This window comes from Phocoena phocoena, chromosome 2 (genome assembly GCF_963924675.1).
Source record: "Phocoena phocoena chromosome 2, mPhoPho1.1, whole genome shotgun sequence".
NCBI classification, from domain to species: Eukaryota; Metazoa; Chordata; class Mammalia; order Artiodactyla; family Phocoenidae; genus Phocoena; species Phocoena phocoena.
The window spans coordinates 85683432-85703794 of record NC_089220.1 but is presented as its reverse complement, the minus strand read 5'-3'; the positions used below and the strand labels follow the sequence as shown (position 1 = coordinate 85703794).

The 20363-nt window shown below is 41.4% G+C and overlaps 1 protein-coding gene and 1 pseudogene across 1 annotated transcript in view; one reads left to right on the top strand and one right to left on the bottom strand.

Moving 5' to 3' along the window:
- The window catches only part of STARD9 (StAR related lipid transfer domain containing 9), a 126243-nt gene that overhangs the window by 57082 nt on the left and 48798 nt on the right, over window positions 1–20363 (bottom strand). The window contains 4 exon segments of the mRNA XM_065871712.1: window positions 4819–4931; window positions 7028–7089; window positions 7179–7211; window positions 8705–8821. Of these exon segments, the coding sequence (XP_065727784.1) occupies window positions 4819–4931; window positions 7028–7089; window positions 7179–7211; window positions 8705–8821 (325 nt within the window).
- LOC136118029 (voltage-dependent anion-selective channel protein 1-like) lies at window positions 9009–10061 on the top strand (annotated as a pseudogene).

Here is a 20363-nt window from a genome sequence, read left to right as displayed (position 1 = left end):
CCCAGCAAAAGAATACCAAGACCAAGAGGGGTATGGAAGGTACCTGCACAGCGAGGGGTGGGGAAAGGCAGCCCTGCACGGAGGGCTAGAATGCAGGCATGGTGAGCATGGCTTCCTGTGGTGAGAGGCACAGCCAGGTGAGGCGGGCATCCACATAAGAGAGAGGACAGCAATGACGAGACTAATTACACATGGGGGTGGAGGGACCGATCAAAGAAGCATTTCCACCTTTGGATAAAGGAATTACAAATCTGGAAAGGGAGAAATCCAGAATGAACCCTGCTGTGTTGGACTGCAGTTGGAAGTACTGGTGTGAACATATATTAGCTCCGTCCACTCAGAAGGACTAGGAGTTGCAGCATCTCAAAAGCAATGAGCATACCTAGCACTTAGATCTTGGCTTCCAAAAACTTTTCTCCAATAAAAAGGACCAGATTACATACAGAATGGATAAACAACAAGGTCCTACTGTCTAGCACAGGGAACTATATTCAATATCCTGAGATAAACCAAAATGGAAAAGAATATTAAAAAAAGAATGTATATATATGTATAGCTGAAGCACTTTGCTGTACAGCAGAAATTAACACAACATTGTAAATCAACTATACTACAAATAAAAAAAAAAAAAAGAAGAACCAGGGCTCCTGGGAGAAAAGGCTGATTCAAAGACTGAGGCAGGGAAAGCAGATGAACCTCGAACATCTCCTGTCAGAAAGCAAGGAAGTGCTCAAAGAATGATGGTGATATGCCAAAATGTCACAGGAACACACCTGAAGTGGATTCCATTGGCTAAATCTGGAATAATTGGAGCATCAAAATAAAAAATAGTAGTAACAGAAGGCGACTCATTCAATAAAATAAGAAACCATGAGTCTATGCCAACATAAATTAATAAATAAACTGAAAGTCAGATGAGGATAGGACACACACATGGTTTCACAGGACCGCACCCACAAAAACCACTTGTTGATTACAAAAGGGAAACAGCAATTTCAGAGTGAAGAAGCCTGGCAGATATGACCTTAAGTGAGGAAATTAAAAATATAAGTAATGGGACATATCAAAACTGTGCACCACTTAATGGTATCAAGTTCATGACAGTCAAGAGAGACCAAGGAGCCTTCCAGACTGGAGAACACTAGAGAGACACCCTAACCAAAGGCAACCCTTAACTCTCAAATGGACAATTACTGGGACAATTAGTGAAACTTAAATGGGTTCTAAGGATCAGATGGTAGTAATGCATCAAAGTTAATTTCCTGATTTGGATGGTTGTGTTGTAACTATACAGGAGAACATTCTTGTTTAAAAGAAAAACACCCTAAAATAATCAGGGGGTAAGGGTCATTAGGTTGGCAATTTACTCTCAAATGGTTCAAGTAAAAAAGTTCTTTAGGGACTTCCCTGGTGGCACAGTGGTTAAGAATCCACCTGCCAATGCAGGGAACATGGGTTCGAACCCTGGTCGGGGAAGATCCCACATGCCGCGGAGCAACTAAGCCCATGCGCCACAACTGCTGAGCCTGCGCTCGAGAGCCTGTGAGCCACAACTACTGAACCCTTGTGCCACAACTACTGAAGTGTGCACGCCTAGAGCCCATGCTCCGCAACAAGAGAAGCCACCGCAGTGAGAAGCCCGTGCACCGCGACAAAGAGTAGCCCCCGCTCGCTGCAACTAGAGAAAGCCCGCGCACAGCAACGAAGACCCAATGCAGCCAAAAATTTTTTAAATGTAAAAATAAATAAATAAATAAATAAAAGTAAAAATAAAAAAATGTTATTTATACTATATTTGCAACTTTTTCAAAAGTTTGTTTCAAAATTAAAAAATAAAAACTCTTGGGCTTCCCTGGTGGCGCACTGGTTGAGAGTCCGCCTGCCGATGCAGGGGACACGGGTTCGTGCCCCGGTCCGGGAGGATCCCACATGCCGCGGAGCGGCTGGGCCCGTGAGCCATGGCCGCTGGGCCTGCGTGTACGGAGCCTGTGCTCCGCAATGGGAGAGGCCACAACAGTGAGAGGCCCGCATACCACAAAAAACAAAACATTACCACAAAAAAGAGAATTCCCTTAACCTGCTAAGGCAGTGCTTCTCAAAGGTGCTGCACAGACTGGAGCCAGTTCTCAGTTACTGATGTGCGATGAGACAGGTACAGAAACCTTTACAACAATATTACAAATTTTATATCTTTTGAATCTAATAAAGAAGAATTTAGGCTTATAACTAAGATGTCTTTTTCTTTTTTTTTCTAGTAATTCATCTTTATTTTATCAAAGCATTTGTTTGCCGTGGATTGGAAATTTTTTTAAAAACCGGTCCTTCCTCACAGATAGTTTGAGAAGTGTGTGATAAAGAGTATCTATTAACAACAAATGTTACTGCAAACACCATAGTAAAATGTTGAAGCTTTCCCCTGGGAACAAAACTAAATACTGTTACCACTCTTATTTCATATGGTACTAGAGGTCCTAGTCAGTGTAGAAAGGCAAGGAAAAAAAGATGTACAAATTAAAAAAACAAACACACAAAAATACTCCTGTTATGTGCAGAATGAGTATAAAGAAAATACAAAATAATTTTTTTCAGAGTCCCAACTACCCTCTTCCAACAACCTCCTGCTTTGTACCCATCCCTGTATATGAAGATAAAGACCAAAGCAAAAATATGATAGTGTCTTTGTCTCACTTAAATATCACTTTAGACCCTGTAACCATTGGACTTTTACGTGTGCTTTGGGCAGGGCCCTGTACATTTCAGATTTCAACTTAATCTGTCATCTAATTCATAAACTTTAATGAAAAGTAAGAGGCTACCCCTTTTCTTTTCTTGGATTTAGGCAGCTATCAAGTTCAGGCTTATAGTTCTAAACTGGAACTACAAGTTCTTTAAAGGTCTTGTATCTTTCATATTTCCCCATGGCAACCTGAATAGTATAGGCATCCAGCAAGTACTCAATAAATTCCTGTAGAATTGGTTTCAAAGCAGAAACCACTTTCTGCTTTGGAATCGTATTCACAGAATATATGAGCCGAAGATAGAGACAGATAGACAGACAGACTGGCAGGTAATATAAATACTAAATGAATAAAGAAAGCAAACATTTTTAAAAATAAAAAGTTTGCTGTAATGCCATCAGAGGGTAGTAATGGGAATAAGTTCAGAGTGACTGTTTAGGGTCTCGGCTTCCAAGGCTGGCTCTATACTATGTGAGCTCATGGCTCCTTTACTAGGAAATAAGAGAAATGTCCACCTGTATTTGTAATGATTTGAGAAAGTCCAGACCAACTTTAAGAAACATGTAACCCAAAGGACCTAAGAGACTTTTTGCTGGTTTAGAATTATTTCTTACCAAGCATCCTTCCTCTCCACAAGGGTTCACTCATGAAGGTATCCAAAAGAGCCCTGAGATTTAAGTCTGATCCTGTTGCTGGGTATATGACCCAAGCTGTACCACCCTGTGTGAATTCTCAGGGTTTCAGGTACTATGCCAATCAAAGAACCTATGATCATAGGTCTCCTCCCTCCATGTACAGGATTTTGTCCCATTCTTCTCTTCCAGTCCTAGAAAAGGTTCCCAGTTCCAACCCTGCCCCAACCGGCTGTGCAACTTTGGGAACATCCCTTAACTTCTTCCAGACTTCATTTCATCTTCTGTGCAACGAAGACATCGGGACTACATCTGAGGTCTCCTCTAGTTACTCCCCCTACCCGCCCCCCACACCCAAAAAGCACATTAAGATAAAAATAAAATATGAGAAACTGTGGCACTACTGCATCCACTCATGGTCTGCCTTCAAATTACTGTTTTACACAGAAATATATATCCACAGAGTTTTACAGAGGAATCTCCAACTGGCTCCTAGCAAAGTAAACAGTATTTTCATCATTGCTTCCAGGTTGCCAATTACAATGGAACATTTGGGAAAAGACTCAGCAGAATCAGTGACTGGCACACCTACTGAGTCAGCCATTAGCCATGCCCTGATCAGAGAAGAGACCAGCTCTTGATCTTTCATGTCCCTCTCCTTGTCAAGATTTAAACAAGCTTCCCCCACAAAAGAACCCAACAGTTTCTACTTAATAGCAAGATTCAGCCTAATGGAATAAGACAGATGGAACCAAACACCAAGTATCAGTGCTTGATGAGGAAGCAGCAAGTAGACCCTGCTCCATGTCTGACATCTCCCCTTGTCCCTGACTATCACCACCACTGGAACAGAAAGTGCCCCGAAAAGGAGACTGGATGACCTGGGAATCAGTCCCAGCCCTGCTGGACCTGGCACCACAGACCCAGCCCTATTCCATGTCACTTTCCCCCTCACTCCCCATGCTTTAGACACACTGGCCCCCTTGACACCACCAAGCCCTTCACTCAGGACTCTAGCCCATGCCGCTCCCTCAACCTGAAACACTCTTCCTCTTGCTATGCCATTCTTCACACAACTGGCTTCTGTATCCACTCCAGGTTCAGCTTAAAATGTTACCTCCTCAGGGAAGCTTTCCTGACCACACTATGCAGATGGGTTGCCTACACCACCCAGTGTTCTTTGCCATCACTGTACCTATTTATCTTTTTATTAGCCCTTATTACAACTGTAAGTAGTGCTTGTTTTCTGACTCACCCCCACAATAGTATAACTTTGCCTGGGAGGGCAAGACTGCCTTTTCTACTTATTGGTACCTATTTGGCATCTAATACCAGTAGCTGGCACATAGTAAGTATTCATTATACGTTTGTTGAATGAATCAGCAACCGTCAGGAGAGCTTCCTAGGCTTCAGTTTAGTCTCAGACCTCCAGGACCACAGTGGCTCACCTTGTACATAGGGCCCCATCTCTGGGTGCTCCCTGACCCGCAGATTATAGGTCTTTTTTTGATCAGACTGTTTCAGCAGATCCCGCACTCGTTCATTATAGATTTCCAGGAAGCTAGAGACATGTAGAAAAAGGCATATAATTAGATCTTGAAAAAATGTGGGAAAAACACTAAGCCAAGAATCAGAAGGTCCTAGTTCTAGTTCTACCTCTGACAGTCTAAGACCTTGGTCACGCCAGGTTTCCCCCTTGAGTCTCGTTCTGCATGTGTACAATAGGGTTTTGAGCATTGGCTGTCATTACTCCACAGTTTCAGGTTTACAGTGTCAGTGCTGATTCAAGTTTAGCCTTCAAGAGGCTATTTCAGCCATGGGTTTAGGCTGCCACCAGCCTGTGCCTCGATCAGGCCCCCATAGCATAGAGTCTACAAGCATGTTTCTTGAAGTGGTTTTCAAATGTGATCTTTGAGCTCTATTATTCACTGAAGGCATCTCAAAGGCCATGCTGAGCAACATGGGAAGCTAAGTGAGAAGGGTCTGCTCCCCACCCCTAATTTAAGTAGCAGAATTCTCATTTTACCTGTCTTATACACTGGGATTCTGTTTAAGATATGCTGTCTTATTGGTATCTACTGGCATTTTATGCCTTTTTAAAATAATAACACAGCTACAATTCTTAATTAAAATCAGTAAATATTCTGTTAAATAAGAAAGCAGACTTCTCACAGAAAGGTCTTCCTCACTGGAACACAGATGCTTGCCTGTGGAGCCAGCAGTCAGAAAAAAAGGCTCCAGTTCAAAGCTGCTCTCTGCACACTCTTCTTATTAAATTTTTCTCCTTAATCTTCTCATATTTGGACACAGGAACTCCAGATATCTCTTAGAATAGTGGTTCCCAGATTTCATGGACAACAGAACACCTAACATATATGTATATGTTTATACACATAGAGGTTTACAAATTTTTACTTTATAAACTTAAAAAATGTAAAAATAGTGTTCACAATCATTTAATTTTAAAAACATATAGTTGGGCTTCCCTGGTGGCGCAGCGGTTAAGAATCCGCCTGCCAATACAGGGGACACGGGTTCAAGCCCTGGTCCGGGAAGATCCCACATGCCGCGGAGCAACTACTGAGCCTGTGCTCTAGAGCCCGTGAGCCACAACTACTGAAGCCTGCGCACCTAGAGCCCGTGCTCCGCAACGAGAAGTCACCGCAATGAGAAGCTCGTGCACTGCAATGAAGAGTAGCCCCTGCTCGCTGCAACTAGAGAAAGACCGCACACAGCAACAAAGACCCAATGTAGCCAAAAATAAATAAGTAAATAAATAAATTTATAAAAAACAAAACAGAAAAACCCCAGACAGTTATTCTTTTTAGGGTAATGAAAATGTTATGTAATTAGATAGTGATGATGGTTGAACAACCTTGTAAATATAAAAAAAAAAATCATTGAAATATATTCTTTAAAAGTGTGAATTTTATGGTATGTGAATTATGTCTCATGTTTTTTTTTGTTTTGTTTTTGCGGTACGCGGGCCTTTGACCGCTGTGGCCTCTCCCGTTGCGGAGCACAGGCTCCGGACGCGCAGGCCCAGCAGCCATGGCCCACGGGCCCAGCCGCTCTGCGGCATGCGGGATCCTCCTGGACCGGGGCACGAATCCGCGTGCCCCGCATCGGCAGGCGGACTCTCAACCACTGCGCCACCGGGAAAGCCCTGTCTCATGTTTTTAAACAATGACATTGAACACCAAAAACAAAAGCAAAAAAGAATACAGAGAATTAAGGGCAATTGGTAACCTTCCGCCAACATTTACAGTTCAGACTGGTTAAAACGTCACGTTGGGGTGACGTTCTATTCCTAGCACTAGTCTAGGAACTAGAGTTTGGGAACTACTGACCTGGAGAACAACCCAGGAGGGGCTGGAACAGAAATCCCAAAAGCTAGTATGAAACTGTACAGAAAATAAAGGAAAGGAAACCAGCTAGCCAGGGGAAGCTGGTCCACAGGAGACGCCAGCTTGTTAAGCCTGAGGATAGGAACTAAGTTTCCTACAACCTAAAACCTAAGTAAGTTTTTCATCTTGTACTGCAAGATATTTCTGCTGTGGCTTTTCTCCATTCCTCTGGGAGACTATGGAAGTGGAGAGGACAGCTCTGGAGTGGAAACAGAAACACTTCAGGCCGCAGAGACAGACAGGTTCTTACCTTACTTTTATTCTGCAGGAGGAAGGCAGTGGGGCACAGTTTTCCTCCCTGACAAAGAGACCCTGCACAAACCAGAGGATTGGAGTTTCACTGAAGGGAGTGTACAAAGAAGACCTACTCTGAGGGGATCCAATCAAAAGAGAGTCTATACCTCACATATCCGTGGTGTCAGCCCAACAGAGGCCTGGAGAACAGAAGAGAAGAAAGCATTACTGTTCACTCACGGTGATGCTCTCCCCCCAACACCCAGGGCCCACCCTCAGCAGGGATGGGCTCCTTGTGCTAGCCTCTTCACTTCAGGCAGTTTCCCCGGCGGTATGTGGAAGACTCTATTTGCCAGTGCTGTCAGGAGACTCTCATGGGAGGAATGTACCAGATGAGAGGCAGATCACCGCCGTAAGAAGGAAGAGAGAAGAAGCTAGCAAACCCAGGTACATACTTTCATGCAGAGAAGGTTACATCCTTCTTGGATGAATTCACTTTACCATGGTGGTCCCTCCCAGAACCCTATCTCCTAACCCTGCACACACAGGAGGACTAGAGTACATGGATGTTCAAATCACACATTTAGAGAGAAGCGGCTTCTTTTTTCATCTTGGATCCAGTGCTAACTTATACTCAGGTTAAGCGCTTTACATCCCTGGGTTATTGGGAATTTTCTTCTTTTAATTTAAAATCTATAAAATCAGGCTAAACATGGACGTAGTAAGCAATGATCTGGGCCCACGGCAGCAGGGATAATCTTTCAGGAGGAACAACGTCCTAGAGAATGTCCCTGTGTGGTGTTATTTGTCACCTGCCCTACCAGTTCATCTCACCAGGGTACTTCTAAGCCTAAAACAAAGAGGTATTCTTAAGGAACTCTACCCTCCCAATTTTCCATGATAAAAGAAGGCTCTCATAAGTCCTACACACTTTTGAAAGCTCCCATCCCAGTAGCTGGTTCTCCTGCTTCTTTCTGAACACTCAGATCGAACACACACATAGCCCCATATCCACATGGCCTTAGCCAGCACTTAACACTCAGTCTGGGACTTGTCTACACCAAAGGTGTTAAAAAGCTACAGGTGATGAACTTGGAAATGATATGAGAAACTCAGAAGGACTGACAAGGTCTGTGTCATCAAAGGGAATTGTAAAATTCTAAGATTCTTCAGGGTGTAATAAAGAGGGGCTAATTATCCAAAGTTTACCTTTCAATTAAAGTGCTGAGAAACATTCTTTTTTTTAACTTTTTATTTTATAAAAAGTTATATAGCTGATTAACAATATTGTGTGAGTTCCAGGTGTACAGCAGAGTGATTCAGTTATAGATATACATGTATCTATTCTTTTTCAAATTCTTTTCCCATTTAGGTTGTTACATAATACTGAGCAGAGTTCCCTGTGCTATACAGTAGGTCCTTGTTGGTTATCCATTTTAAATATAGCACTGTGTACATGTCAATCCCAAACTCCCTAACCCTCACCCCACCCTTCCCCCGCTGGTAACCATAAATTTGTTCTCTAAGTCTGTGAGTCTGAAGAAACACATTCTTAATATAGAATAGGACCCGTTAAATCTTACTGAAGTTGACTGACTATGAAACTCACATCCTCTCTCAGTGGCAAGGACAATGCAAGATTCAGGCTTCCTGTGGCTTTAGGAAGATACTGCATTCCAATCCCAATACTCACTGGGGTGCCCAGCATGGTGTATGTCTTCCCAGAGCCTGTCTGCCCATAGGCAAAAAGGCATATGTTGTAGCCTTTGGCAGCTCCAGACAGTACTTCAGTCCCCAAATCCTGGAACACCTATAACAATAAAAATAGAGAGCATGTCACTCTGGTCCTTCTTCCCACAGCATTTTGTAAATTATTTTTTAACCTAAAATAATATAAAATGTTTCAAACATCCATGACTATAAATTCCCCACTGTTTTATGAGAATCAATTCAGTTTCAAAAAAAGATTGCTGACTGCCACCGCTTCTGAGCAGAAGATGGCTGTGCCTCCCACATATGCTGATCTTGGCAAATCTGCCAGGGATGTCTTCACCAAGGCCTATGGATTTGGCTTAATAAAACTTGATTTGAGGGCTTCCCTGGTGGCGCAGTGGTTGAGAGTCCGCCTGCCAATGCAGGGGACACCGGTTCCTGCCCCGGTCCGGGAAGATCCCACATGCCACGGAGCGGATGGGCCCGTGAGCCATGGCCGCTGAGCCTGCGCTCCGCAACGGGAGAGGCCACAACAGTGAGAGGCCCGCATACCGCAAAAAAAAAAAAAAAAAAAAAAAAAAAACTTGATTTGAAAACAAAATCTGAGAATGGACTGGAATTTACAGGTTCAGCCAACACCGAGACCACCAAAGTGACAGGCAGTCTGGAAAGCAAGTACAGATGGACCAAATATGGTCTAACGTTTACGCAGAAATGGAACACTGACAACGCACGGAGATTACCGTGGAAGATCAGCTTGCATGTGGCCTGAAGCTGACCTTCGATTCATCCTTCTCACCAAACACTGGGGGAAAAAAAATGCTAAAATCAAGACAGGGTTCAAGTGGGAACATATCAACCTGGGTTGTGATGTCGATTTCAACATTGCCGGGCCTTCCATCCGGGGTGCTCTGGTGCTGCGTTATGAAGGCTGGCTGGCTGGCTACCAGGTGAATTTTGAGACCGCAAAGTCTTGAGTGACCCAGAGCAACTTTGCGGTTGGCTACAAGACGGATGAGTTCCAGCTTCACACTAATGTAAATGATGGGACAGAGTCTGGCAGCTCCATTTATCAGAAAGTGAACAAGTTGAAGACTGCTGTTAATCTGGCCTGGATAGCAGGAAACAGTAACACTCACTTCGGAATAACAGCAAAGTACCAGATCGACCCTGATGCCTGCTTCTTGGCTAAAGTGAATAGCTCCAGCCTGATAGGGTTACGATATACTCAGACCCTAAAGCCAGGTATCAAACTGACACTGTCAGTTCTGCTGGATGGCAAGAATGTCAACGCTGGTGGCCACAAGCTTGGTCTGGGACTGGAGTTTCAAGCATAAATGAATACTGTACAATCATTTAATTTTAAACTATTTTGCAGCATAGCTACCTTCAGAATTTAGCGTACCTTTTAATGTTGTATGTCTGGGATGAAAGTATCGCTAAATATCATGTTAGACTTCCAGGTTAAAGATGATTCAGCTTTAGGGTGTTACCCTTGCAGAGGTACAGAAGAAACCCAATTTCACAAAAGGTCCTTTCAGCTGTAGACTTGAGGGGGAGCTTGCTGGCCCCTCTAGAGATGTCAGGTTTCTTTTTTACCTAGAAATGGCTGCAAGTGGAAGTTGGTAATTTGCAGGCACTTTGTAAATTCATATTGAGTAAATGAATGAAATTGTGACTTCCTGAGAACTGAGCCTTAGTTTCCTACCCTGATTGAGGAGAGACTCTTTGATGGTGTATACAAACTCATCTGAAAGGGACTTTTTTAGGCAGGGACTTTTTCCACCGCAATCCATCACCTCTTTTACACCAAAAAGTAGTCTGCGGGGCGTGGTTGCTGTCCTTGTGCCATTTTGGGGTGGAAAAGGCGGTTGTGATGAAGCCAATAATTCAGGACTTAATTGTGTTTTTTCTCATGTTGTGTTTTTTCGCCCTTGCACCAGAGTATGAAATAGCTTCTAAAGAGCTCCAGCTGCAAGCTGGGAAGTCTCTGTAACTGTAATCACATGGGGACAACACTCAGAATCTAAACTGAACTTCTGTTGTATTCTCGCCACTCAGTTTATTTTTTAGCAGTTTAATGGGTACGTTTTAGAGTCTTCCATTTTGTATGGAATTAGTTCCTCCCCTTCAAGTGCTATAATTAACATCACTTAAAAATAAAACTTGAGGGCTTCCCTGGTGGCGCAGTGGTTGAGAGCCCGCCTACCGATGCAGGGGACACGTGTTCATGCCCCGGTCCGGGAGGATCCCACGTGCCGCGGAGCGGCTGGGCCCGTGAGCCATGGCCGTTGGGCCTGCGCGTCTGGAGCCTGTGCTCCGCAGCGGGAGGGGCCACAGCAGTGAGAGGCCCGCGTACCGCAAAAAAAAAAAAAAAACTTGAATAAAATATTGAAACCTTAAAAAAAAAAGATTGCTAAGGAAAATTCATTCATTTAGTCAGTCAAATATTTTTCAAAGTGCTTACTATATGCCAGGCCCAAGGCTAGACATTAAAGACACAAAATTGATATATATGGTCCCTAACCTTAAGGCAAAAAGAGTCTGGGAGAAAGGCAAAGACACGCAAGCAAATTAGTAAAGAAAAACCATGTACATTAATTCTTTTTCCTTCCCATTACCAAAAAAAAAAAAAAAAAAAATTTTAATATGGTTAATCAGGTAAAGCTACAATGAAATACTGCCCAGTAACAATTCACACAAATTCAGGGTCTCAAGACACCACACTGAGAATCAGTTAAGCCCAGAAGTTAGGGAGGAGTTTTCCCTATGGGGCCCTTTTCTACATGCTGCCTCTTCAGACTGATCCTAACAGCTGACTGCTTCCACTGTCACTTATCTCTGTAGTGGTCAGCTTTAATGAATCAGAAACAGCCAGAGGTCCTCCTATGAAAACCCCTATACTTTGTGTAGTGTCTGAAAGTCCTGTTGGACTCTGTCAGGCAGACCCCAGGCTCAGGACAAAACAGCCTGGCTTATGGGGAAGGCATAGCTTCCAGCTGAACCAGTCCTCAGCAGAATGCCACATAGACATCTACATACACAGCTGGTATGGTGGGCATTTACCCTTTGTATTGCTGCTACTCAGCATCCAAATACTCTTCCTACCTGAGGGGGGAACCTGATTGTGTCAGTCTTGGTTGGAAGCAGGGCCCAACCCTCCCCGACGGAAGCCAAATAGTCCAGGAAACCCTCTCCACCTCCTGGTGGCTAGAACACGAACATGTGAAATGAGGCCCACCAACTAGGTGCTTGCACTTGAATTTTCAAAGAATGACACAAAAACAAAGGAATAAATTCTCCTTGTTGGCATCGAGAGTCCATCAGTACTACATCCTGAACACACAAGTGCCAAGTGTGGTGCTCAAATCAGACTATTCTGTGATACGGCTTTGCCTGGCTTCCCTGCTACCTAGGGCCCCATGGTTTCCTGCTCATTTTTCTACTTTCCCTTAAATTCTGTGAATCTCCTGATACGGTTCCAAATTGGTTCCAAATTGGAATACTGTTCTTATGGTTCATAGCTGTGGGACCATACAAATTTGTATGGTCCCACAAAATTTTACTTAAAATTTGTAAGCCTCAGTTTCTTTCCCAGTAAAGTGGATATTTTGTAACTATATCACAGGTTTGTTGTGAAGATTAAGTGAGATAACACACGTAACTAGGGACCACGGGAACGAAGATAGCAGTTGCTGACCTAAGACTATACTACCCTATTGTGTTTTAGCAGCTATAGTTTTGCTTCTTGACCAATGAACTATTTATGTTTTGTTTGTTTTTTAGTGCTTCTAATATTCAGGCATAGGGCCAAAATAACCCAGGGAGTGGTAAAAGATTTGGACCTTGGACCATTCCCACCCCCTTCCCCAATCTCCCTCCCAGCTCTGTACTCGCCATTCATTCACCTCTATATTAGCAAAACTGAAAATTGGGCAGAGTTCTCTTTGCCTCCTGACATCTGTCTTGGTAAAATTCCCAGGGACTGAAGGAAGGAGAGGTTATTTCTCTTCACCAGACCATTTGAGTTGGCTGCCACCCATTTACTAGTTGGAAATGTTCCCAAAAACTCAACCTTTCTTTCAAGTGCTCCAGAAGAAAATGGAAACAAAGGTGCAGACAGAGCAAGGCCACATCTAGTGAAAGTGTTATTTCTTCCCACCACTCACACAGCAGAGCAGAATGAGCTCAGTGGACTGTAAAGGAAGACAACAGAATGTTACTCCGCCCATGTCTTTAACCAAATTCAAATAATCACCTGGAGCTTTTATGTAAAACATCTTTGAAGATACCATTTTCACTCAACAGTAAAAGATGTCAACAAGAAAAACTAGTAGGCTCCAAACGTGGAACTGGTAGAAAGTTCAGATTCCATTCTTCAAGAACTGTGAGGCTTAGCTCATCATAAATTCTAGGAAAAACCACAGCCCTAAATAGAGCACAACAGAGCCAGATGACACCGTGGTTCACTCTGACTGTGGTATTATAATGAAGCAGATGGAAACAGCTCAATATGAATACCAAGAACAGTTTGAAGGCTAAAATAAATCACCAAAAGGCAATCTAAAGCTAGAGGGTCCAGTTCAGGAGGAGAGATGAGCAGTGTAACTTTATTTTTTCTGGAATATAAATAGAAGAAAGCATTCAACAGACAGGTTAATTTTATGTGACACAGCACTTCCAGTCTTTTTAAGGATGTGCTAAATAGGGGATAGTCCACTGGATGTTTCTGTACTGGGACTCACAACACCTGAAGCCCAAACCAAAATCCCTAGCAATACTCATTTCCTAAGGGCAACTGAAACTAGGAACCAGAATTTTTGATGTTCAACATCATATGTCATTAGGGTTGCAAATTAAAACAAGGAGATACCAGACACACCTGTTAGAATGGCCAAAATCCAACAAACTGACAACACCAAATGCTGACAAGGATATGGAGCAACAGGAAATCTCATTCATTGTTGATGGGAATGCAGAATGGTACAGACACTTTGGAAGACATTTTGCCAGTTTTCTGTGTTTTTATTTATAAAATAAAAATATTCTTTTTTCTTTTAACATCTTAATTGGAGTAAAATTGCTTTACAATGGTGTGTTAGTTTCTGCTTTATAACAAAGTGAATCATTTATACATATACATATGTTCCCATATCTCCTCCCTCTTGCGTCTCCCTCCCACCCCCCCTTTCCCACCCCTCTAAGTGGTCACAAAGCACGGAGCTGATCTCCCTGTGCTATGCGGCTGCTTCCCACTAGCTATCTATTTTACATTTGGTAGTGTAATAATGTCCATGCCACTCTCTCACTTCATCTCAGCTTACCCTTCCCCCTCCTCCCCATGTCCTCAAGGCCATTCTCTACATCTGCGTCTTTATTCCTGTCCTGCGCCTAGGTTCTTCAGAACCTTTTTTTTTTTTTTTAGATTCCATATATATGTGTTAGCATACAGTATTTGTTTTTCTCTTTCTGTCTTACTTCACTCTGTATGACAGACTCTAGGTCCATCCACCTCACTACAAATAACTCAATTTCACTACAAACAACTCTTTTTATGGCTGAGTAATATTCCATTTAAACATATCATTCTTAACATACAATGTGGCAAGCATGCTCCTTGGTATTTACCCAAAGGGGCTGAAAACACATCCACACAAAAAGCTGCACACAGATGTTTACAGAAGCTTTATTCCTAATTGCCAAAACTTGGAAGCAACCAAGGTGTCCTTCAATAGGTGAATGTGTAAACTGTGGTACATCCAGATGACAGGATATTACTCAGTGCTAAAAAGAAATGAGCTATCATGCCATGAAAAAACATGGAGGAAACTTAAATGCACATTGCTAAGTGAAAGAAGCCAATCTGAAAAGGCTACTTACTGTATGATTCCAACTATATGAATTTCTGGAAAACGTAAAACTATGGAGACAGTAAAAACATCAGTGATTGGGTGGAGTTGGGGGAGGGACAGATGACAGGTGGAGTGCACACGATTTTTAGGGCACTGAAACTACTCTCTATGATACTATAATGGTGTACACATGTCATTATACATTTGTCAAACCCAAGAATGAACAAAACCAAAAATCAACCCTAATATAAACTATGGACATTAGATGATATATCAGTCAATGTAGGTTCACCACCTGCAATGCTGATAGTTTGGGGGCAGGAGGTATATGGGATCTCTCTGCACTTTGTGCTCAATTCTTCTGTAAACCTAAAACTGCTCTAACAAATAAAGTCTATTTTTTAAAAAGAAGATCCACAAGATAAATCTCAAGGAATGGACTTCCCTGATATCAGCGACATTTAGCAGACAAACCCTTCTCAAAAGCAGTTAGAATCAACTATGTCTCTGGAGATTTCATGATGACTGTTTAAGGTCCAAGAATAATGGTTGCGCTGTATTTTCCTACAGGAACTTTTCACTGATAGATTTTTTGTTTGCTTGTTTTTGGTAGCTCTGTAGTTCTTTCTATTATATACTATGTTCTCTGAGCCCCAAGTAGACTCATAACAACAACAACAACAACAAAAACTGTGATTTCCATTAAGGATGAAAAAGGGTTCAAAATGATGAAATAAATATTGATTTCAAATACAGGTATCAGAAATTGTTGGAACTTCCCTGGTGGTCCAGTGGGTAAGACTCCACACTCCTAATGCAGGGGCCTCAAGTTCGATCCCTGGTCAGGGAACTAGATCCCACAAGCATGCCGCGTGCCGCGACTAAAAAAGATCCCGCATACCGCAATGAAGATCCCGCGTACTGCAACTAAGACCTGAAGCAGCCTAAATAACTAACTACTAAAAAAAATTATTGATAAGTGAGAAGTAAAAGGGACATTTCAAGGACGGAAAAATGTTAGTTAAAAATAAATCTATAAAAGTATGAGATTAGATCACTCCCTAACACCATACACAAAAATAAGCTCAAAATGGATTTAAGACCTAAATGTAAGGCCAGAAACTATCAAACTCTTAGAGGAAATCATAGGCAGAACACTCTATGACATAAATCACAGCAAGATCCTTTTTGACCCAACTCCTGGAGAAATGGAAATAAAAACAAACAAATGGGACCTAATGAAACTTAAAAGCTTTTGCATAGCAAAGGAAACCATAAACAAGACCAAAAGACAACCCTCAGAATGGGAGAAAATATTTGCAAATGAAGCAACTGACAAAGGATTAATCTCCAAAATTTATAAGCAGCTCATGCAGCTCAATAACAAAAAAACAAACAACCCCATCCAAAAATGGGCAGAAGACCTAAATAGACATTTCTACAAAGAAGATATACAGATTGCCAACAAACACATGAAAGAATGCTCAACATCATTAATCATTAGAGAAATGCAAATCAAAACTACAATGAGATATCATCTCACACCGGTCAGAATGGCCATCATCAAAAAATCTAGAAACAATAAATGCTGGAGAGGGTGTGGAGAAAAGGGAACCCTCTTGCACTGTTGGTGGGAATGTAAATTGATACAGCCACTGTGGAGAACAGTATGGAGGTTCCTTAAAAAACTACAAATAGAACTACCATATGACCCAACAATCTCACTACTGGGCATATACCCTGAGAAAACCGTAATTCAAAAAGAGTCATGTACCAAAATGTTCACTGCAGCTCTATTTACAGTAGCCCGGAGATGGAAACAACCTAAGTGTCCATCATCGGATGAATGGATAAAGAAGATGTGGCACATATATACAATGGAATATTAGCCATAAAAAGAAACGAAATTGAGCTATTTGTAATGAGGTGGATGGACCTAGAGTCTGTCATACAGAGTGAAGTAAGTCGGAAAGAGAAAGACAAATGCCATATACTAACATATATGTATGGAATATAAGAAAAAAAAATGTCATGAAGAACCTAGGGGTAAGACAGGAATAAAGACACAGACCTACTAGAGAATGGACTTGAGGATATGGGGAGGGGGAAGGGTAAGCTGTGACAAAGCGAGAGAGAGGCATGGACATATATACACTAACAAACGTAAGGTAGATAGCTAGTGGGAAGCAGCTGCATAGCACAGGGAGATCAGCTGGGTGCTTTGTGACCGCCTGCAGGGGTGGGATAGGGAGGGTGGGAGGGAGGGAGACGCAAGAGGGAAGAGATATGGGAATATATGTATAACTGATTCACTTTGTTATAAAGCAGAAACTAACACACCACTGTAAAGCAATTATACTCCAATAAAGATGTAAAAAAAAAATAAATCTAAAAACCGTGTGTTAGTAGGCATCTTTAAACTGGAAAATAATTCTAGACAACTCTGGAAACTATTCAAACATATGTTTTCACTAGCGCTGTTAGCTGCTAGGAAAAACTCAAGTAGCCCAGAGTTGTACTTACTTTTACTTCTCATCACACAGAGACCGTGAGGTACAGCTGGTACTATTTGTGGATCTACTGACACATCCTATCTCCAAACTTGTGGCAGCAGTACAGAAAACTAGGGTTCAGGGCCTATTATTTGAAGAGAGTATTCATGTACAAAATATAACAATGCGGCCTGGAGTTGGGGAAAGGGCTTAGAATAATTTGCCTTCCTCTAAATAGCTACAGTTATAGTTTAATGGTTAAGAACACAGGCTTCGCAACTTAACAGATTTGAAATCTGGTTCCTGGGTCAAGTAACCTTCTCTCAGTTTCCTCACCTATGAAATGGAGATTAAAAAGCACCTAAAACTCACAGGGTTTTTGAGAGGATTAACTGTGTAAATAGATGTAAAACTTTAAGAACAATGGCACAAAGTAAGCACTTTACTGTGCTAGTCTTTGTTGTTACTGTTACTACATATTATTTTTTTCCATTTTTTGGTATAAGGAGTACTCAAAAGAGTTAACATTCTCGCTGGTACTCCCATGTACTTTAAAAGAACCATGGACTTTTGGAAAACAGATATTCCAATACAGACACCATAGTTAATATGCCCCAACTTCACATAGATACCTTTAAAAAAAACTTCTACCTTCCATCTTATTAAATATTCATTTCTAAAAAATCTTCAGAAACCATTAACGTAAAAAAAATTGTAAACTCTTTCTTCATATCTTATCGGTTTTGCTAGGGCCTAAGGATCATTCTTTCCCTTCTATAAGTATGAAAATCATGTAACTGAAAGAGAGGTTACCTAGCCAATAAAATACATGAAGTTCTTAACCCTTAATACTTTCCCACAGAAAGGCTTCATACATTTCTCTCTTTTCCCAGGCTTTTTAAAAAACTGAGGTATTATTGACATATTAGTTTCAGGTATATAACATAATGATTCAACATTTCTATATACCACAAAATGATCACCACAGAGCTTACGTGGTGGCTCAGTGGTTAAGAATCCGCCTGCCAATGCAGGGGACACAGGTTCGAGTCCTGGTCCAGGAAGATCCCACATGCCACGGAGCAACTAAGCCCATGCGCCACAACTACTGAGCCCGCGTGCCTAGAACCCGTGCTCCACAACAAGAGAAGCCACAGCAATGAGAAGCCCGCACACCTCAACGAAAAGTAGCCACCACTCGCTGCAACTAGAGAAAGCCCGCGCACAGCAACAAAGACCCAACTCAGCCAAAAATAAATAAATAAATAAATAAATCTATTTTTAAGAAAAATGATCACCACAATAAATCGAGTTAACATCACCATACACAGTTACAAATTTTTTTCTCCTCCTATGATCTTTCACAATCCACCCACCTAGCTACTTTCAAATATGCAATACAGTATTATTAACTATAGTCACCACGCTGTACATCATATCCCCATGACTTATTCATTTTATAGCTGTAAATTTGTACCTTTTGACCCATACATTTCTATTATAAAATGAGACTGCTATTATCAACTATGATTTTCACACAGAAAAGATATTCTTCACCAGTTTTTGTTAATTTACCTAAGAAATATTTATGAGAAAACAGCTTTAAATTCCATGATGTGTTCCATCTAAATGGATTTTAAACATCACGTATCTCTTGGTCTATAACTCCACTGTTAAAAGGACTGTACTAGAAGACCTTTTTTTCCCTTTTAGTAACACTACTACTTAATGCAGTAATAGATGTCATCTTTATTGACAAGGATCTGTATTTGAGTATTCACCATGAGAAGTATTCTTATAATGTTTTATTACATAAATAAATATATTTAAAATAGAAAAAAACCCAGAAAATGCTGATAAAAATACTCCCACCATTTAGACATAACCATTGTTAACATTTTGGTGTACAGCTTACTCTTTCAGACTTTTGTTCTATTCCTAGATAATATCTAATGTCCCTTTCAGGTCTTAAATTCTGATGTAAATATAGTAATTAGGGATACTTGAATACAATGAGGATACTAACTAAACCCAATTGTTTTTATTTTTTATTTTACTATAGTTATTTATGATACTCATAAGTACAGTTTTCCCTACATTTATAATTAGATGACTTAGTATTTTAATTTAAAATTCTATTTAATTTCTCAGTAGGAAAGCATGCTATAGCCCCACCCATCAGGTATCCAAGTCTATCTAAGCCACAGCCCAGGCCCCACCGTCCACCTGGCTATAGCTTACCCAAAGAGCAAACAAGGTATCTAGGAAGGGAAAGAAAGTCTCAACTGTGCCAGCTGTGCCAAAACAACCCCACAAAGTATCAGGAAATGCTGTCCACTCTTTATAAATGTCAGGCCACTCCCTCAACGCCACTGCAGGTCACTGATTTTTGGGTCTCTGCCCAGTATAAATGTTCACATTTCCTTCCCACTGTAAGCCCAGCTAGGGGTTAATCAACATCATTTGGATCCTGCCCCTGGTTTTTTGTAGCAGATTTTTCCAGAGAAAACAGGCAACGGCCTATATTTGACTTTGACAAATGAAACTAGATTTCCTATTTGGTTCCTCCACTTTACACTGTGAACTACAGAGAGATTTATTTCCCATATTTATTCATATCATATATGTATATCCATGCAATGTATACCATGGAAATTTCTGTTTAAACAGTTTCCAATGAACAGGAGGAGAAAGAAACTACAAGAGAAATTCTGAAATGCAGGTAAAGATAAACAAGGCCAACTGGATCGTATGCCATACCCAATGAGGAGAAGAATCATTATTCTGAAAGAAACAAGTCCTTCTTTTTCTTATTTTTAATTAATTTTTTAATTTTTTTAACATCTTTATTGGAGTATAATTGCTTTACAATGGTGTGTTAGTTTCTGCTTTATAACAAAGTGAATCAGTTATACATATACATATGTTCCCATATCTCTTCCCTCTTGTGTCTCCCTCCCACCCTCCCTATCCCACCCTTCTAGGGATACAATGGTGTGTTTCTGCTTTATAACAAAGTGAATCAGTTATACATATGTTCCCATCTCTTCCCTCTTGCGTCTCCCTCCCTCCCACCCTCCCTATCCCACCCCTGCAGGCGGTCACAAAGCACCCAGCTGATCTCCCTGTGCTATGCAGCTGCTTCCCATTAGCTATCTACCTTACGTTTGTTAGTGTATATATGTCCATGCCTCTCTCTCGCTTTGTCACAGCTTACCCTTCCCCCTCCCCATATCCTCAAGTCCGTTCTCTAGTAGGTCTGTGTCTTTATTCCTGCCTTACCCCTAGGTTCTTC